The 18,507-nt window shown below is 36.1% G+C and overlaps 2 protein-coding genes across 2 annotated transcripts; both read left to right on the top strand.

Annotated features, from left to right (window-relative positions):
* Nucleotides 1-899: 899 nt before the first annotated feature.
* On the top strand, nt 900-2,414 carry LOC110450194. The gene is made up of 2 exons (XM_021497512.1): nt 900-1,341; nt 2,323-2,414. The coding sequence occupies exons 1-2, from the start codon at nt 912-914 to the stop codon at nt 2,412-2,414; spliced, it is 522 nt and encodes a 173-aa protein (XP_021353187.1). The 5' UTR covers nt 900-911.
* A 945-nt stretch (nt 2,415-3,359) lies between these two features.
* Nucleotides 3,360-12,335, top strand: LOC110450193. The gene is made up of 4 exons (XM_021497511.1): nt 3,360-3,815; nt 4,921-5,033; nt 5,403-6,707; nt 7,980-12,335. Exons 1-4 carry the CDS (start codon nt 3,412-3,414, stop codon nt 8,396-8,398), a joined length of 2,241 nt encoding a protein of 746 aa, XP_021353186.1. The 5' UTR covers nt 3,360-3,411; the 3' UTR covers nt 8,399-12,335.
* The last annotated feature ends 6,172 nt before the right edge of the window (nt 12,336-18,507 follow it).

Raw genomic sequence — 18,507 nt, 5'->3', positions numbered from 1 at the left:
GTTATGAAGGGTTATTGAGGGTTGATAATTTTGTCATGGAGTATTAACGGTGTGGTGTAATTTTGTCGTTGAGAATTGGCTGTCTGGTGTAATATTGATATTGCAGTTTGACAGAGGGGTAATTTTGCATGTGGGTTTTGAGGGCCTGGTAGTTGTGCCATTGAGTATGATGGTATGGTTATTTTTGCATTGAGTTGTGACAGTGTGGTAATTTATCACTGATTGTTTGGCATGATAGATATACTAACATTAAACTGTATCTGTAATTTGTTTTAAGTTTTAAAAAATGAATTAGAATTTGTATGTGTATACCTAGTCATGGTTCCAGAGATATAAGGATTTGTATTTATATTTAGTCATGAAATCAGGAAAAAAAATATTTCTTTATATGTTAAGCTATGGTTCCAGAGAACAAATTGTAAATATATGTTCACGTGTAGAATAAAGCAAAATCTGTCCGATCTATCGCTAGGCCTTTCTACCTTCTAGGGCTTCTTCAGGCGGGGGTATATATATTTGGTAATGGTCCAAGAGAAAAAAAAATGTCTATATATTCAGTCCTTGTGCAAGACACATTTTTGTTTTTTTAATATTTTAGGTCATGGTACCAGTCATATTAATAATTGTATATATATTTAGAAATTGTGCCAGAAAGTATTTGTAAATGTATTCAGTCATTATGCTAGAAACAGCAATAACTGTATATGTATTTAGTCATTATGCCAAAAACAATAATATTTGTATATGTATTTAGTCATGGTGCCAGAGACGATAAGATAATTTCGAATTTACAAAACTGCAATTCGAACGTAAAGTCAATATAACTAAGGCAAAGTATCAGTGAAACATAATAATCGGTCATACTTACACGTTATATCATTAGGCTTGAATTTTTAAATTGCAGATTGATTATGGAGAGGTGTACGGGATTTTCCCATATTTGCGGAGAAAATGTCCGTATTTCCGAAGGGAGATATAAAGCATCCTGGGATCAGCGATACTCTGGGGGCATCTTCTTCAGTGACCAACCTTTACGTCCTTCTGATCCTAAGCTTCGGCTACAACTAGACGGTAGTAGCCATGTCGATATCGGTGTCACGCAAACTGCCCCCAACTCGTTCCGTGGCCCAGAACAAGTGCGGCAACTGTATCTAAGCGACAGGTGTAGCATCATCAATAACATTAGAGTTCATAGAAAGGCATGTGAGGTGTTTGTTCAAAACCTTGGGAACAAGGTTGTTTCTCCCTACGGAGACAAGACTTTCGGAGTCTCAATTGATTCCAAGCAGGATGTATGGCTCGTTGTTTGTATCAAATTTGGGAATGCCACATTCAACATCGGTAAGTACATCTAAACATTTCTTATTCGGTTACTTACAATGAATACAAAATTGAACACATATTAAATATGTAATAAATCACCGAAATAAGTAAGTTGAGGAAATATATATGAAAATGCTATTTATACTTTCTAACTATTTCAAAATCAAGTACCAATGGTTTATATCATTTATGATATACAAAATATAAAGTCAAAGGCAAAAGGCTTTTTTCTTATTCCTGTGATTTAATGATTCTCATGTGTTTCCATATTTGTTCATGAGCGTATGAGTCTTAGAAGGAAGAAACTACAATATGTTACCGTGGAATATATTTTATTTTAATTTTTGGCAAAATGTATGTTACCAAATGTTGAAGGTGAAATCAACTGCGTGCGTGCGTGCGTGTGTGTGTGTGTGTGTGTGTGTGTGAGAGAGAGAGCGTGTGTGTGTGTGTGTGTGTGTGTGTGTGTTCATTATAAGTCCGTTGCAATGCTACCAATACAAACATTAACAGATTTAATGAGAAGTTGTATTTGATTTTTCCGCTCTCAAGGAGTTTTATTTATGATAATATATTTAATATACAAAAAAAATCTCCGAAGCTTAATTACCTACACTAATTTGGTAAGGTAAAAAAAGTGGCATGGTCAATCGATTTTGCTGTTTAAAATATTTTACCTTGAAAACCAGGTAAAAGGCCATATGGTTATAAGTCAATATAGTCAAATGATAAGTTAGAAGAAAAACCTCTTTGATGATGTGTTATGTTGATGCTGAAACGTATAACATATATGAAAAATAACAATGGGTGAGGAAAATACCTCTGATCCATGTCTGTACTTAGAGAATGTTTATTCCTTCTTAACGAAATATACATAATGTTAAATTATTAGCCTTGTAATTTGTGTAGCGGTTATCATTTATTTAAGTTCTCAACAAACTCTACTCCACTGCCATTCACTATAACATGACCCATTGTTGCTTTAACTATCTTTTATAGATCCACCTTCTAAGTTCCATGAAGTCACTGGTGACAATGTTGAATTTGAGGGAACAAGCAAACACACAGCCAAACTGAAAGTGTACCAGTAATGGTGGGAACCCACCGCATCTTTACCATATAACACTTGGAACGACAACTGCAAAGCCAGAAGAGTTAGCAACGCTAGACCCACAATCCTTATCTATTAGCAAATTACCAGGAAGAAGGTCTCAGTCAAGATGGTCGCCAATTAACGTATTCGAGAGGAGGAATGCCCGGTCTGGAGATTTTTCAAGTGTGATCAACAACTGCGAAGGAGAACTCACCATTGAGGTCACGTCGGAAGGGGAACTACGATACAGACACACGAGCGGAACAGAGGGGAAAGGGGCAATGAAAGGGTCGCCACTGTTCATTGTTCTGGAGCTCTTCAGAGTTTCCGTCAAAGTACTGGAAGTACAAAGAAAGAGTTCAGTATATGCAAAAAAAACAAAAAGGACCTAATGCATATCACTTGGTGCTTCCTACATCGCAATCGATTCCGGCCCGTAAGAACTCTTCGCCGACTGACCACTCGTGTAGCTTACCTGTTAAAGAAGGTGACTATATTAATCCCGTGGAAGATCCTCCTCCATCGCCTTTCCCTTCTCGATCTACCCCATGTGAATCTTCTTGGCATGACTGGCCGACAGATGTCTACACGTCCTATGTCCTGAAGCGAATCTCATCGCTGGAGGCTGACGCAGTGGAAGAACTTCCTCAGAACTTTGAAAGGAAAATGACAGGCACAATTACAGAAATGAGGAAGATTACACTTAAAGGAGATTCCATATCAGCGATCGCTACTGAAAACCCTTATCTTACCATGAATCAACCAACAGATGATTTACAAAATCCAGCATTCCTGCCTTCAGGTACTATTATGCACAGTTCTAATGATATGTTGAATGAAATCAACAGCAAGATGGACCATTTGGAAAAAAAACTATTTCTCAGTTAAAGAATGTCGAAAAAGAACATCACGATAAAATGTATGCAGGTTGCAAGGCATTGAAGGAAATCGTTGTGGGAATAACCAAGCAATACACTGCCTCCGATGTGGTCAGTATGGCGTCGACCATTCAAGCAAACTATACCGACCTTTTGAGGGAACTAGAACCTCGCGAGCTCATATTCAGACTATTCGAAAACGGAATGACAGATTGGCAAGAGAAGAAAGTGCTTGTTGAAATGCGAACGAAAGGGTGCAGCAAAGAGGATCAAAATGACGAACTCCTTGATTATCTTGGCATTAGACCTGTAAGCCGTAGCGTAATGATTGAAGCCTTGGAGTACTCGAAACAATCTGACCTGAAAGATAAAATGTTGCCGTATAAGCCATATCCTGCTCTCACACCGAGACCGTACCAAAAACAGACTATCGAAGTACATGAAAAGCACATGCTTGTTGGAATACAAGTGAAGGAGTGTAGCAAAAAGGATAAAAATGGCAAACTCCTTGAATATCTTGTACGTAAACCTGTAAGCCGTATCATAATGATCGAAGCCTCTCTCTCTCTCTCTCTCTCTCTCTCTCTCTCTCTCTCTCTCTCTCTCTCTCTCTCTATCTCTCTCTCTCTCAACATGATATATCATAAAGAATGGTGTCTATGTTTATCAGAAATATAATGACGTAATAAAAAGGTATATGAATGCTCACTAAATAACAGGGAAGTGATATGAACCCCATTAGCGGTTCACAATATATTTGCTTGTAATGCAGTTGGCACTCATAATGCCTACCTTGTTTGAACCGCATCTGAAAGCAGTTTAATACGTATTATTACCTTTGTCACGTCCAAACATAATTCACTAGAACGTTCGACCGGTGGAAATCACATGCATTTCCTGTGTTATTTTGCAATGGACATAACAACCGTAAAACATTTTTTATCAATTCATTCGAACTTTATTTCATGTTTTATTATTTCAATCATAATAGTATATTGAAAACATAACAATATTGTATATTGATTAAAATCGTTTGTTTAAGAAGTCACACCGCCGCGGCATGTCCGTAAACTTCGAAAATTGAGTAACGCGGTTGCCGCGAGAAGCATGTTGCCGTCTAGTAATTTGTATATGTTGAAGCATTTGTTTGAATGTTAAGATGGAAAAGGAACTAATAGTAAACATGATATTCCTTGTCGTCTTAGTAGATGCTGAAAAGATATTTCATTCAAAAAGAGGAGAAACGCACGAGCCGGATTATCAGCTCGTTTTTGTACTAACAGCATTGACCAGCTGTCGTGTGGTCGGAGACAAGATTCATATATAAAAAGGCCATTTCATTTCCGTCAACAAGTGATAGGCCATGGTAAATACTATTTTAACAGAAAAAGAAATGTTATGGATAATGTTTTATGGTAGCATAGAAAAAGTATCACCAAACAATTCAAAACGAAAGTCAACCGTGACTTCCGGGTTTCTAATAGTAACGTTTTGGTCACGTCAATTTAACTGATCCGTCCCGTTCATAGTCTGTTGACTCGAAACCAAGTTGGTTTACATAGTGACATTGCAGCACAAATGTAAATTTATCATTATAAACATGGAATCATTACAAAACTACCATATTGAAAAGGAAGTTGGACATACAACAGAAACTGCCCAATCGATGTCAAGCACCTATGGAGAAGGAGAAGCAGGCATGTCCCTGTTACCAGAACTGGCCTATGAGGACAATGAGGGTAATATTGACATATCTATAGTCCAAATCCATTTTCAGATTAATAATTTGTATATGTGTGTGTGTAAAGGTTCTTTTGTCATATATCTGAGAATGTGAATCAATATTATGCCATATTGGAATATCAAAATATATCAGTGATCCAGTTTTTGTTTTCTTTTTTTCTTTCTTCAAACAAATATTGAAGCCTTGTCTATATTAGTAAGGGTCTACAACTGACCAGAAGGTGTTATGACAGTATTATCAACACATAAAGGACTAGTTTTCTGTTCAGTGAAAAATTAGATGTCCTCTACATGTTTGGTTCAGGGTAAACAATTTTGTAATTGTCATCGTAATGTTTAAAAAATAGCATATACATACATTGTAGGTTCTGCCAAGGTCATTAAAGCGGTCCAAGAAGGTAATCTTGCAGTTTTACAGGAATTCGAAGCATATTTCAAGAGCAAAGGTTTCGACTTTAAACACTTTCCAGTGAATCCACTGATTATTATAGCAGTGTTTGGTTCACCAGAAGCAGTTGAGCATGTACAGAGTTGGAGTTCTACTACATTTAACTGGAATGATCAACTAGAAATCCCAGTGGGAGTGTTTGAAGGTTTATTGGACGAAATGAAAGACAGAAAAGCTACATCTTTGTTTGTTGCAACATTTCTGAAGAAACCAGTGATCGTGGAATCCCTGATTAAGTATTCAGACGAACAGAACATTGCCTACTGTATGAACAATATACAACTCAGCAACCCGATGGAGATTTTCTTCATGGCAGAGGTTGGGGAACGCCTGAAAAAGGAATATCGAGAATTGAAACCTTCTGTTGTACCTGGTCATCAGAGAGAGGCAAACGGTAGATTGGCCAGAGTATTTATTGTTTATTCTCCAAAAGTGGTGCACGTGACCAATCACATAAAGGACGGGATAGGATTGGTGATGATTAGAAACCCTTACAGGGTTGATGATGAAGCAATGACCGTGTCAAACAGCAAGGAAGTAGACGGTGATAGTTCCAAACAGGACATGGAAAGGACCAATAAAGCCATTGAATCGCACAGCAAGACTCTGTGGTGTAATCACAGCAATCTCAATATTATCAGTGTTTGCACCGTACGGTCTAAACGTAAGGGAGGCGCATTGGAGAAGTGTCTGTGTGTTGTGCTATACTGTAGTACAAAAGGAGTTGTACCACTTGGGGAAAAAGAGTTTCCTTCGACATTAGCCTTGGGAGAAGACGATTCTATTGACATTGATGTCCGCGAAGGATATTTTGAATTTGGTGGATATCCGACAAAACCAAGCACAAATCACCATGACAAGCTCAAAATGGGATGTAACATAGGTGCGCTGCCTTCACAAAATGGTTGGGGAACACTTGGTCCGTTTGTGCAGTATAAAGGTACAATGGGTTTCCTGACATGCGCTCATGTGTTGTTTGATGTCGCTCACCAACACAGTGTGGACTTCACCGATAATGGATCCAATCAACGTCTCGTCGTACAACCCGCTACAGATGCTTCCTCCAAAAGTGGTAACCCATGTGGATTTGTACACAGGGTAAATTTTAACCCAAGTATGGATATCAGCATTGATGTTGCCGTGGTGACCATATCAGATGAAACACGGCGACCCAATAAAGGCAGATTTGCTAATGATCACAGTTACAAGTACAGAGAAGCAGGTGGGTACATTTATTTGGAATTATTGTTTTGCATGTGTTCTCCATCAGATTATTTTTCATATCTTTTAATATATTATCGATCCCAAGGTTATGAAAAATGCATAGGTCGTTCTATACCTAAAATTCATAAATCAATCATCTGGCCCTGAAAATACCTGACCAGTAATTAAACAATAATTTAACCATAACAATACCTCACAAATTGTCAGAATTTCGGTACTTACATTACATGTTACGGTCACAGTTGATTCGGTATTGAGAGGATTGTTAATAGATTTTATATTTTCCTTTATAAATGTCGAAAACTGACCAAAAACAATAACTCAGAATTTGAGAGTTACAGGTTGATGAAGACAATGGGTAAATGTTTCAATCGCCATGATGATCTCTTTATGAAATATTCAGTATCATTGTGTGATAGTAATATCAATGCGTTTGCTAATACACATCAGTTATCATTGCTGCTTTGTTGTCATTACCACATGTCTCTTTAAGAGCAAAACATGGCTTGAATGTGACTTCGATGCACATGGCGGGTGTCGTTGATGAAGCAGACGACGCTTACCCTACCGGAACAAATCTTTGTTTCGTTCAAATTTTGCTTTATATCCAGAATTCAAAATTGAAATTACGGTGTTGTTCAAATTAAGATATTTTTCGCTCTTTTGTCATCCATTTGTTGTTTACAATCGTGTATCAATTGTGTATAGAGAGAAAAGTGGAAAACATTATTACTTCTCGAAATAACACAAAGTAATTCTTTGTTCAGAAAACGTTATTTGGTTGACATACTCACTCATGGTGGTTTTCTAGTGATTCAAATATTTGCTTTAAATGTTTGCTCTGTTGAAACATATCGTCCCGTCTGTAAAAGCGAAAAGCTAACATTTACCAAATTGTCCCACTTTTAAAAATGTTCAGCCTTTAGAACGCGCTTATGACATCTTTTAATCAACCTACATTTTATCATGTATAAAAACAAGTTCAGGTTGTGCTTTGTTCATAACTATAGTAGTAAGGGTTATCATGCTCATCGATGGATGATTGTACGGCTTACCAGGTAAACATTGGGCTACCTAAACAATCGACTATCTTGTTCTTGAATATTGTAAATGGTTCCTAGTGTGAACGGCTAATGTTGTCAATTCAAACTCAACATAAACCTCCTTTGTATCATATTTAAAGTTGATCTACTCGGTATGCAACACAAATACAAGCACAAGAAAGATGCCTTAATGAGTTTGTGAATCACATTCTGTTCTATTCTTTCAGGATTTGATGATTTACCGGAATACAACAACGGAGCTATATTACCAGACATTAAAAAATTTGGTACAAGCAACTTTGTTGTCAAATTCGGAAGTGAAACCCACCTGACAAAAGGTTACTTGAGAGTGGACGGTGCACAAGTGCGGCCCTTGTCCACTGCCTTAGGACTGCCCTCCATGAAGGCCAAATTCTATATGAAAAACCAGTATGAAATTATAGGAGACAAATCAGGAATTAACATTTTCCAGCCAGGTGACTCTGGATCAGCAGTGTTTATGTTGGAAGGAACATCTTTACACTGTATAGGGTTAGCGATCGGGCGCACGACTCATGGTACCGCCGTAGTCACGCCTATACAAGCAATCTTAGCCGCACTTGGATCAGACGCTGATATTGAAATTCAGCGTTTCAATGAATTATGATAGCATGTGTTTGTGCCCCTTCTTATCAACTTCAACATGCATATACTGGATATCTGAATAATACCAATAATGTTAAGCTGCAGTAACTTTTCATGAATGTTCAAGAGAAGATACATCCTTAAAACATTATTAAGCCTTAGTGTTTCCAAAATGGCGGCCCGCATGGAGGCGCAAGACGTTTTCCGCTGGCACACATTTTCGAAGTTGATGATTATTTAATTCACTGGTTACAAGAAAATGCCAAAGGGAGTTACCGTGAGAGCTTCGATTTTATCCTCGTGTTTGCGATGAGAAACTTGTTCTCACGACAAAACCTGAAAACATAGTGTACTAATCTTTAAATATCACATAGTTTGAACTTGGAATGACATTCATTGTTCGATGTATTATCCACTTTACCTTAAGCCTTTATAATATATTGTTAACTGAAAGCTTCACCTGTCGACAAATCTACACAACTGTTTGCTATAAAATGTACATTTAAAAAAATATTAATTTACTGCTTCTTCTGCATAATTTAATTTCATTGAAGACACAGTGTTATCGTTCTTTTCACTTTATCATGCTTTATCAGAGTTACTTACTTTTATTACCATTTTTTGTATGGATTTTTCATGATGGATTCTTCTAAAATCCATTTTTATGTCTAGTGTAATTAGACAAGGTTTTCATTAATTTTGCCTTGATGGTCTAGCAGATCTGCTATTCTAAGGATGTTGTTGTTTATCCAGTTAAACTTTCTATATTGATCCCCCCATATCAATTCATTTGCAATATCTGTAATACTTTTAGGAAGTGGATTTTATATCAACCTTTATCTAACCAGGATTTGGAAGATATCCTGGTAAAACAATGGTAATTTTGTATAACCGTCCAAATGTTTTATAGTCTCTATATTCTCTGAGAATATCAAGATAGTATGCTCATATTGATTTAGGAAAAACTTTTGTATAACTGTCCATTGACTCATTATCATCCTTTATTAATTTTTGAACCCACCCACACTGAATAGTTAGAATGTGCGATGTCAAATATAGCATTTTGTATGATAGGTAGAGAGTGTTTCATCATAATTCGTTGTAGTACATGTAGTACTGTAAAATGATAAGTAAGTTCAGGAATTAAAAGTGTTTTAGAAATCTGTATTGGTCTAATTATGGGCAGATTGGTCGAGTGGTTAACACTCCGGCCTTTCACGCAGGCGACCGGAATTCGATCCCTGAAGTCTTCGTTCGCATGGATATTCAGAGAAAGTGTTTTTCTCCTGCCCACACAGCTCCAACAACCCAGGTGGAGTATAAATTGGTCTGAGGTGGATCTGGCGGTGTATGTGCTGAAGCGTTCAAATGAGGTGGCACTATAAATGATGCCGTTGGAAGCATGGTCCCACTACAAACAGAACGCATTACATCTCCAGCACACACGCAGGCATACACACATAAGAAGATATTAGCCAGGAGGCAGGTAGTTAGCGCATGATAAGGCAGATCCTGCGAATTCCTCAAAATTGAATTGATTAATGTATATGCTAATTGTATTTATTGTATATCTATGTACTGTAAAACGCTTAAGAGTTGCTTATGTTTATTTTCATTTTATTCAATCATAGTTAGATTTCTTTTTTTCCCAGACTGTTATTAACTCTTTCAGTTTTGATATTGTTCTTTCCAAGTTAGAGTGAAGATTCTCGCGAAGGAAAATCATGCAACTTACATTTATGTGAAAAGATGTGTTCGGACCAATATCATTATCTCCACATGCACATTAATACTTAAAATGGTGTGATTGTCGTCACAATTTTTTTTCATATTGATTTAATAATGATTTGTTTATGACGGACTATTTTCTTACGCGCATTACCTTTATGTAGATGCGATAACCTGTTCAGGACGTCACTTGGCGCAAGCAGACATTCTTTGTTGAGAAAAATACATCCAAGAATGGGAAAATCCATTCTTAAGTTGTTTTGAAGTCTTCTTAACTTCTTCAAATGTATCATCATACAACCCATTGTAATGAATTGTCCATGCTACCAGTAGGTGGTTTAATATAATATATGGGTGATAACTGTTATATACTACATAATTGTCAAATAACTTTGTAGAACTTGGAATAACATTCATTGTTATATATTTACATTTGCTCTGCATCCTTCCATCGCAATGCATTAATAAGGCAAATGTTGTTTTGAGACTATTTTGAACATTTGCTATAGTTACATCATCAATCTTTATTATGACGTCATCAATTTCACTTTCAATACTTAATTTGCTGTTCAAATAACTGTTGGAAATAACTTCAAAATGCTGAACGACTCTATATCTAATTATAAATATGAACAATGCATATTTTAGAAACTATTGAGGGCTTTATCAAGTTTGTCACCAATATCAATATGTGGTATAGGACCATAACAACATTTGCTAAAATATTCATTGTTAAATGTACCTACCACTTTACTTGAAGCCTTTTTAATATATCTTTAACTGAAGGCTTCACCTTTTGACAAATCTGTACATTTGTTATGTAAAATGTACATGTATATTGTGATAAATTGGTGTTTGTATATCCCTAATTGTGCCTATTGTGTTAAGAGTAAGTATATAATGAGTTGATAAGGATGATGGGGCATGTATTTAGTACACGCTTTAATTGACACCGGGAGGGGGGACGATACTGATAGCAGGCAGGCTGGCACATGGCTGAGCCGGAGAGTTGACCTTTAAGGTCATGGGCACTGTCACTGCTACAGGGCTGGCCTCAGTAATAGCTTGGGGATACCAGCGTGTGGTCCGGGGAGAAAAGGGAGTGATCTAGTGGAGTACAGACGTGATTAGGCTGTCTCCTGTATAGCTTAGCTGAGGTAAATTAGAGGAGTCTCTCGGGTGTTGTTATGGACTATGCTGACCGTGATGTTGTACGTTGTATATAAAGTGTAAATAAACTTGTAAATAGAACTTTGCTGTGAAATGTTGTATTCTGGAAACCTCCTCCCCGTCACGTTACAATATACATACTTGTAGCAATCTCTTTGGCATAGTTTATAGTTATCAAACTGCTTATTGCTCTCATTCATATCGCGAATTCGATGCATACATCTATAGTATATATGTATATTTTAAGGTTGTTTCATAAAAATGAAATGGAATAACGTTTTGTGTACTGTAGGTATTAGTTTGCGAACATTGAAGTGATTTTGGAGAGCGCTACTTTCAGGGTATCTTCAATTACATAGTGTCGGCACGGAAATGAGATAAGAACGAGATAAAAATTATGTTTTATCTTGGAAATCGGCAATAGTAATATCATTGATATTTTGTTGACTTTTTTCATAATTACCTTTTTCATTTCAAAATAATAATACCTTTATTATATGATAACATATTTTTCTTATAGACAGAGAAAAACGTTTGTCAACTAATCATGATATTTGTATCCTTATTTTATTGTGTAATGAATTTCCCATAGTGCCCATTCATCTGTCTCTTATTTTCCATTCGTACGTTTTTTGAACGTAGTATAACATTCAGTATTGGCCATGACGACAATAGTGTATCTCATTGTGTATCACGAGACTACCAGGTTGTCAGTCTATGGCGAAAGGAATATATCCATCAAGTTTGTGTATATTGATTGATATATTCTTCCCCTACCTTGAAGGTGTGACAGTAACATTTCCAACTCGAGGCGTGATATATTGATGTTTATGCCAATGCTCTACCCAAGGTTAAGCAACAAAATAATCACCCCGATAATTGGGATTTCTGTTTAAACCTGAAAATAGGGAAGAATTATTTTTTTCCCATAATTCTAATACTATGTTGAAAGCAAAAACGTTTTTTTGTAAACTATTTTTGTCCTGATTTGCACATGATATCTCCAATTGTGCGCTAATTGTGACGTCATACGGATAGCTCCAATGAAGTCATAGTATTGCTTCGTTTTACTTATCTGTAAAACCCTAGTGTGTGACAATGAAAGCCTTCCCTATGGGGGTGACAGAGAAATCCTACTCTACGTGGTGACAGAGAAATCCTACTTTACGTGGTGACAGAGAAATCCTACTCTAGGGGGTGACACAGAAATGATTCCCTATGGGGTGACAGAGAAATCATTTCTTAAGGGGTGACAGAGAAAGCATACCCTAGGGGCCGACAGAGAAATCCTACCGTAGGGGGTTACAGAGAAATAGTTCCCTAGGGGTGACAAATAAATCATACCCTAGGAATGACAGAGACACCCTACCCTAGGGGTTGATAGCGAAATATTACAGTGTGGCATTATAGAGAAATCAGAACCTAGGGGTGACAGATAAATCATACCCTAGGGATGACAGAGACACCCTACCCTAGGGGATAACAGAGAAATAATCATGACTAGTTAAACGAGAAATAGATTTGTGAATAGTGGTAGAAAAGGTTGCTAATACTTGAAGTTAAAAGTATTTACTACACTTCACAAACAAGTTAGATCCTTTTAAACATTTTACACAACTAATATGTTTTAACCTTTAATAATTTAGCTAGGTTATTTATAAATTTCTAAACCAAATATCATGTTTGAAAACACTCAATTATGCAAAGAAACGATCTGATGATATTCTTTGTCAACTATTACATGTGTCCTATGATGGACCAATGTACATTTAGAGTCATTTAAAATGCATTTTGACAGCAATACCAGATGTTTCACCTCCTTGTCTTGATTATTTTGGAAGAAACTTATATATTAACCAAGGTTTTAGTCAGTTCTCTTTCAATTTTATGGTACAGAGTCCTCAACAATATGTGTGGTATTTATATTACATTCATGTGAAGCATGTGAGAGAAACAAAACGCCGTTATCATTGAAACGAGATATGTTTGTTTCTGTGATACACTTTTATAATATTTATACATATTAATTTATATCTTTATGCTGCTGTATGGCTACTTTAGATATGATATCCTCATATGAGTTTTTCGATCTCAAATTAAGAATAATATAATATGGTACAACTATCGAATTGTACGTCGACTGCAGCCGTCAAATAGAGTGATATTGCTTTTTGTGTATTAATTATTTAATTTATTTTGCCTTATCTCTTTAATTCATTCACTCTTTAAGTTTCATGATGGACTATTTCAACCTTTAATTTGGAAGAGTTCTTATTTCTTACTGGTACATTGTGATATTTCCGATTTTGTCTGTAAGTTAACGCCAAGATACATATACCCCAATTAAAAACACACCATTAAATGATAACATGAAATCAACACAGTGTCACGTTGTGTGACTACAAGTGGTGGAGGGGGTGGTCAGAGTATCGGACAAAAGTATAAACGAATGTATAGCGGAAAAAGAAACTAGTTCTTGAAGTAATCTAACTTATATTGTTTGATTAATAAAGGTATGTTGTAAAAACCTATTGTTTAAAGTTTTATTGTAAACTGTAAACAATGACGGAATCAGATTTTAATCAAACGCCATTGTCTCTTCCATTTTGAGTCATGAAACAAGATTCTTTGAGTCATAAATAAGCTGAAACCACATTATATATTTTATATATCATCATACGGTAAATATATTTAAATTCATATTGCACTTTTCATTAGATAATCTAAAAACATCATGTGATGGCTGACGTATACAATACTGACGGAACACATTTGACTGTGGACATATCATGTGTTTCTACTTTATTAAGGGTTGGCCATGGAATATCTATTGTTCATTTTTAATGTGTTTGCTGTGTTTATGTCCTATATATTCAATCAGATTAAACCTCAACAGGCGACATTCAATGCAAAATGATCTCAGCAGTACTAAAGAATTAAAATAAGTACTTGATAATGTCTTTAAACACGTCTGATTATATTCCAAACGCTTTTGCAAAGTTATCCTTGGGTATTCGGACAATCAAAAATAATTTTCATAATTTAGTTCCCATTAGTCAAAGGCTCAAGTGACCCATTGGCTTTCGTCATTTTCCGTTGTTTGTCGTCCGTTAATAATTGATATTTTCGACAACTCATAAAGATAAATGAAGCATAGAGTCATGTATTTGGCAAAACAGCTGGGATGAAGGTGAATCAGTAATGTTAAAACAAACTGTCTTGATCTTTAGTAAAGGTCGCAGGAAAAGTATTAAAATTATAAAATGACTAATGCCTTTTTACGTTTCAGAAGACCCAGGGTCTTGATATCTGACAGGTAGGTAACATAGATAAGAGACAAACAAATTAGATCAAGGGCGGCATTGAATTTCTTCAAGATCACTGAAGTTTGATATAGTAAAATAATAACAACTTCTGAAGTTCATGAAGGTTTGGATTCATGATGATTTACCAGGAGATATCTGGGAATAAAAGGGCTATCATTTTTATTAATATTTTGCCCTTTATTCCAGGTCACCTGTGTCGAATATGTTCAAATCTTAACTTGACGAAAGGGAACACAAATACATTCAAATGAATGCACTTGAACGTTTATTCAAGGTAATTTGGCATGATTAACATATTTGAATGATTTATATTGTTGTACAGGGTCCGGTGACTAAACTAGAGCTTGGATTAAGGACACTCAAAATGGTCTGAAAAGACAAATATTTTATGGTATCCTAATCTATCTCGGGGTAATTCCTTGCCCCTAGTCCCTGTGCTGTAGATATAGCCAGTTCATATGACTTCATTTCTGGGTCATAATATAAACCAAATTAAGATTTTATTCCTTTAACCACATTTTAGTAATGATATCATTTTGTATTGAATATCAAGGAAGCGATAGAGGCATGTATGAAGTATTAACATAACATTGTACCTTATTCAGTGCAATACATTAAAATTATTTAACATGACTTACGACGTGTTTGTTTTTTATTCATATATAATCTGGTAAGCAATAATTAATACATGCATTGCGTAAATGTATTCGATCCGTTTAAAAGGCGGATATACACTGAAATCAGCCTTTGCGACAGTTGACCTGCACACAAGTTGGTTAGGTGTTCCCCTACACTTATACAACTTAACTCCGGACCATTTATTATTTTCAAGCCAGAACTCACAACAATGAAAAGTTGAAAAAATATTGACTACAAGATTAAAGGTCGTTGAGACATGGCTCTTTTAATAAAGCAGATAAAAAGCTCATTTCAAGTTTACAAATCGCTGAACAACTCAAAACTGTTGGTTGTAATAATCTCCTTAAGTCATGTTTATCTGGAAGTAATACTCAAAGCAGGCTTAGGAAAAATATCAACTACTATATTTGTCTGCATTTTATATAAAAAGACGATTAACTTGTTGTTTCTGCAGATGAAATAACCACCAATTCTGATAATTCGCCATTTAGTTTAACTTGCCTCATGTTTTAAGAATCTGACCATTTGTAATCTTATAAGGGCCCCGCGCCAGACATATGGGTTGCGGTATATTTATCACTGTGCCCGTCTCCCTAATCGTTGACACTTTCCTTTCCGCAGGATATCAAGAAATCTTTGTTTGTTTGCTTGTGTTTTACGTCATATCAACAGCTATGGTCATTTAAGGACGTGCCAGGTTTTGGTGGTTGAGGAAAGCTGGCGTTCCCTGAAAAAACCCACCGACCTACGGCCAGTACCTGGCGACTGGTCCACGTGGGTCTCGAACCCGCGACCCAGTGGCGGAAGGTTAGTGGTAACAGAATGTCAGACGCCTTAACCACTTGTCCAACGTGGCCCTATCATGGAATCCAAAATACCAATAATTCCTAAATATGACACGGTGATACATTGTGATATGAATATGTGCGGTATGAGTAAAAAAAGTTCAAAGCCAAGGTCACTGCTACTAAATAGAAAAGGGGAGACTAGGGGAGATGACACTCTTTACCTATGAAGCAAGAACAATCTTTTAATTTGACAAGATGGTACACTATAACAATACGATATGCAATAGGGGTTTATTGTTTTAATTTTAAAGTTAAGGTCAATGCTACTAAAAAGATAGTGGTAGGTGGGTTGCTGAACGGACAGGCGTACGGAGGGGCGCTAGCTGACTTGTCAGTGTTTTAGTTTCGTGTGAAAGCTTTTTCACGAACTACCGATATACTTAGGAAGACGACAAAGGTTCCCAAAGGTTAATCTTTAATGCAATGCAGACGCAAACAGCGAGAACAAAATATTGTCTCTTTATGAGAATGTAGTGTATATCATTCAACACGAGACTATAGCGTATGAGAGAAGAAAGTGGGACTATGCATTCTGAATGTTTTTCCATTTTCTGGAAAACCTCAAATACTTCCTTGTAAATGTACCATCATATGAGTCAGTTCCGAATACATTGTGGATTGGTTATGTGTAACGTTTCAATAACTAGTGAGGTATTTTTATGTACTCCGTCATCTTCATCAAACAAATGACCAGTGGAGCTTATGTATACAAAGGTGTAAAATATGTACGAGCTGGCAATATGAAATAGAAGTCGATCAAATACGCTATTTTACCAAACACATTCCATGTCAAAATTGTTTGCATAAGTGTTAAACTTCACTTTTGATTACATTTCTTATTTTTTTGTTTTAAGATTTTATGTTTTAGCCGAAACTGCTAATTCAAATGTATGCAAATGATGAAATTTATGATAAAAATAACATTAAGTATTTCTATTATTTAGTGAGAATTAGTATTGAGGGGTCAAACATTGATATGCAGCGGTCAAAACAAGCTATAAATATGTTTGCTGTTTGACAACAGCTTTCGTTTGTTTAATCTGATTTTGGTAACTTTCGTTATTAATACAAATGTATGTCAATCTAAAAATTAAACTGTTTCTTTATCCAATACTTATATCAATTGGCACAGTGGGTTGTAGATGGAAGTTTCTGTTTCATTATCCTCTCGGATCTTTTTCAGGGCCCCAGCTCACTTGCCATAACAGCAGAGCTCAATTCAAAACTCGTCTTTGTGAGAAAAGTTCTATTACCTTCTTACATGTGCACACTCTACATAAAAAATGTATCTCTGGAGGAAATGATCCCTAACCTCAATTGGAGCACTGGCTAATTAATAAGTTATATGTTGTCCCGGTGCCGACTTCTATTAAACACAACCTGAGAAAATTCAAACAGTTACACAGATGTACCTGTTTATTTGATAAAGGGTATCCTTCACCTGACTTTTACAAGCTTGGTTGTATTCCTTAACCCTTTTACCACTGTAGACCATAATGGACTCATCCATATGAATGCATGGTAGAGTCTACTAAAGTTGCATAGGGGTGAAAGGGTTAAGACTCGATGATATGTTTTTCTCTTTCCCTAGAGAAGGTCGTGGAAATGAGTGGAAATGCCACTATGATGAACTATCTAGTCGCTTGGCTTGTAGAATTTATTGTAAAACTGTGATAGAGTGCTATTTCTTAGAGAATGTTAGTGTCAAATGGTGTCTGGAAGACCCTGTATCGTATCCGTTATACTGTGTTTGTTTTTGTCATGTACGGCTGCGTTCTGTCACGTGGTTGTCATGTTGTGAGTAGCGCAAGTATGTTGCGTGATTGTCATGTGATTAGTTGCTCAGGTGTGTTACCTGTGCATGTAATCAGTGACGTAAAACCTATCCAAGCGCATGTTTTAATCATGTACTGCTATGTATGGTCTTGTTAAACTTGTTGTCCACTTGTTCTGCTCTATTCGCTCCTTGCGTCTTCGTTGTACTGCACTTTGATACTGGCGGCACAATGCACTATACGCCTCTGCTCATGCCAGATGGGATACATATTTAAGATATAAAATCTAACTCGACATTTAAAACAAGACCGGTACGGAACTGGGAGTTAATTTTAACTTATGCTAAAATGGTAAATAATAAATACATTGGTAATTATTTTTTCAGCTGGGTATTTAAACTATTTACATTCAAAATTTTATGAACTGTAAGGAGATCATAGCGTCAAGTTCCGTCACGTAATATGAACGTGGTACACCTCTTTAGAGTAAATTGCGATCTGTTCATTTAATGCCAACTATGGTAATATTTCTGTAATGTCAGCTTTGTAAAAAAATTATAAATCATGATGGTTGGTTCATAATTATTTTTGTAACTGAAGGTCATGTATACCGTCACACCCTTTGTAGACCACTGTTCAAACGAC

The sequence above is a fragment of the Mizuhopecten yessoensis genome, unplaced genomic scaffold, assembly GCF_002113885.1.
Source record: "Mizuhopecten yessoensis strain PY_sf001 unplaced genomic scaffold, ASM211388v2 scaffold5091, whole genome shotgun sequence".
NCBI lineage: Eukaryota > Metazoa > Mollusca > Bivalvia > Pectinida > Pectinidae > Mizuhopecten > Mizuhopecten yessoensis.
This window is presented reverse-complemented; position numbering and strand designations above follow the sequence as displayed.

Excerpts from the sequence above, each read along its gene's own strand:
- LOC110450194 (XM_021497512.1), top strand. The coding sequence starts at position 912 with ATGGAGAGGTGTACGGGATTTTCCCATATTTGCGGAGAAAATGTCCGT. Across the intron at positions 1,342-2,322 it reads GAATGCCACATTCAACATCG|ATCCACCTTCTAAGTTCCAT; the intron begins GTAAGTACATCT and ends TATCTTTTATAG.
- LOC110450193 (XM_021497511.1), top strand. The coding sequence starts at position 3,412 with ATGGCGTCGACCATTCAAGCAAACTATACCGACCTTTTGAGGGAACTA. Across the intron at positions 5,034-5,402 it reads GGCCTATGAGGACAATGAGG|GTTCTGCCAAGGTCATTAAA; the intron begins GTAATATTGACA and ends CATACATTGTAG. Across the intron at positions 6,708-7,979 it reads TTACAAGTACAGAGAAGCAG|GATTTGATGATTTACCGGAA; the intron begins GTGGGTACATTT and ends CTATTCTTTCAG.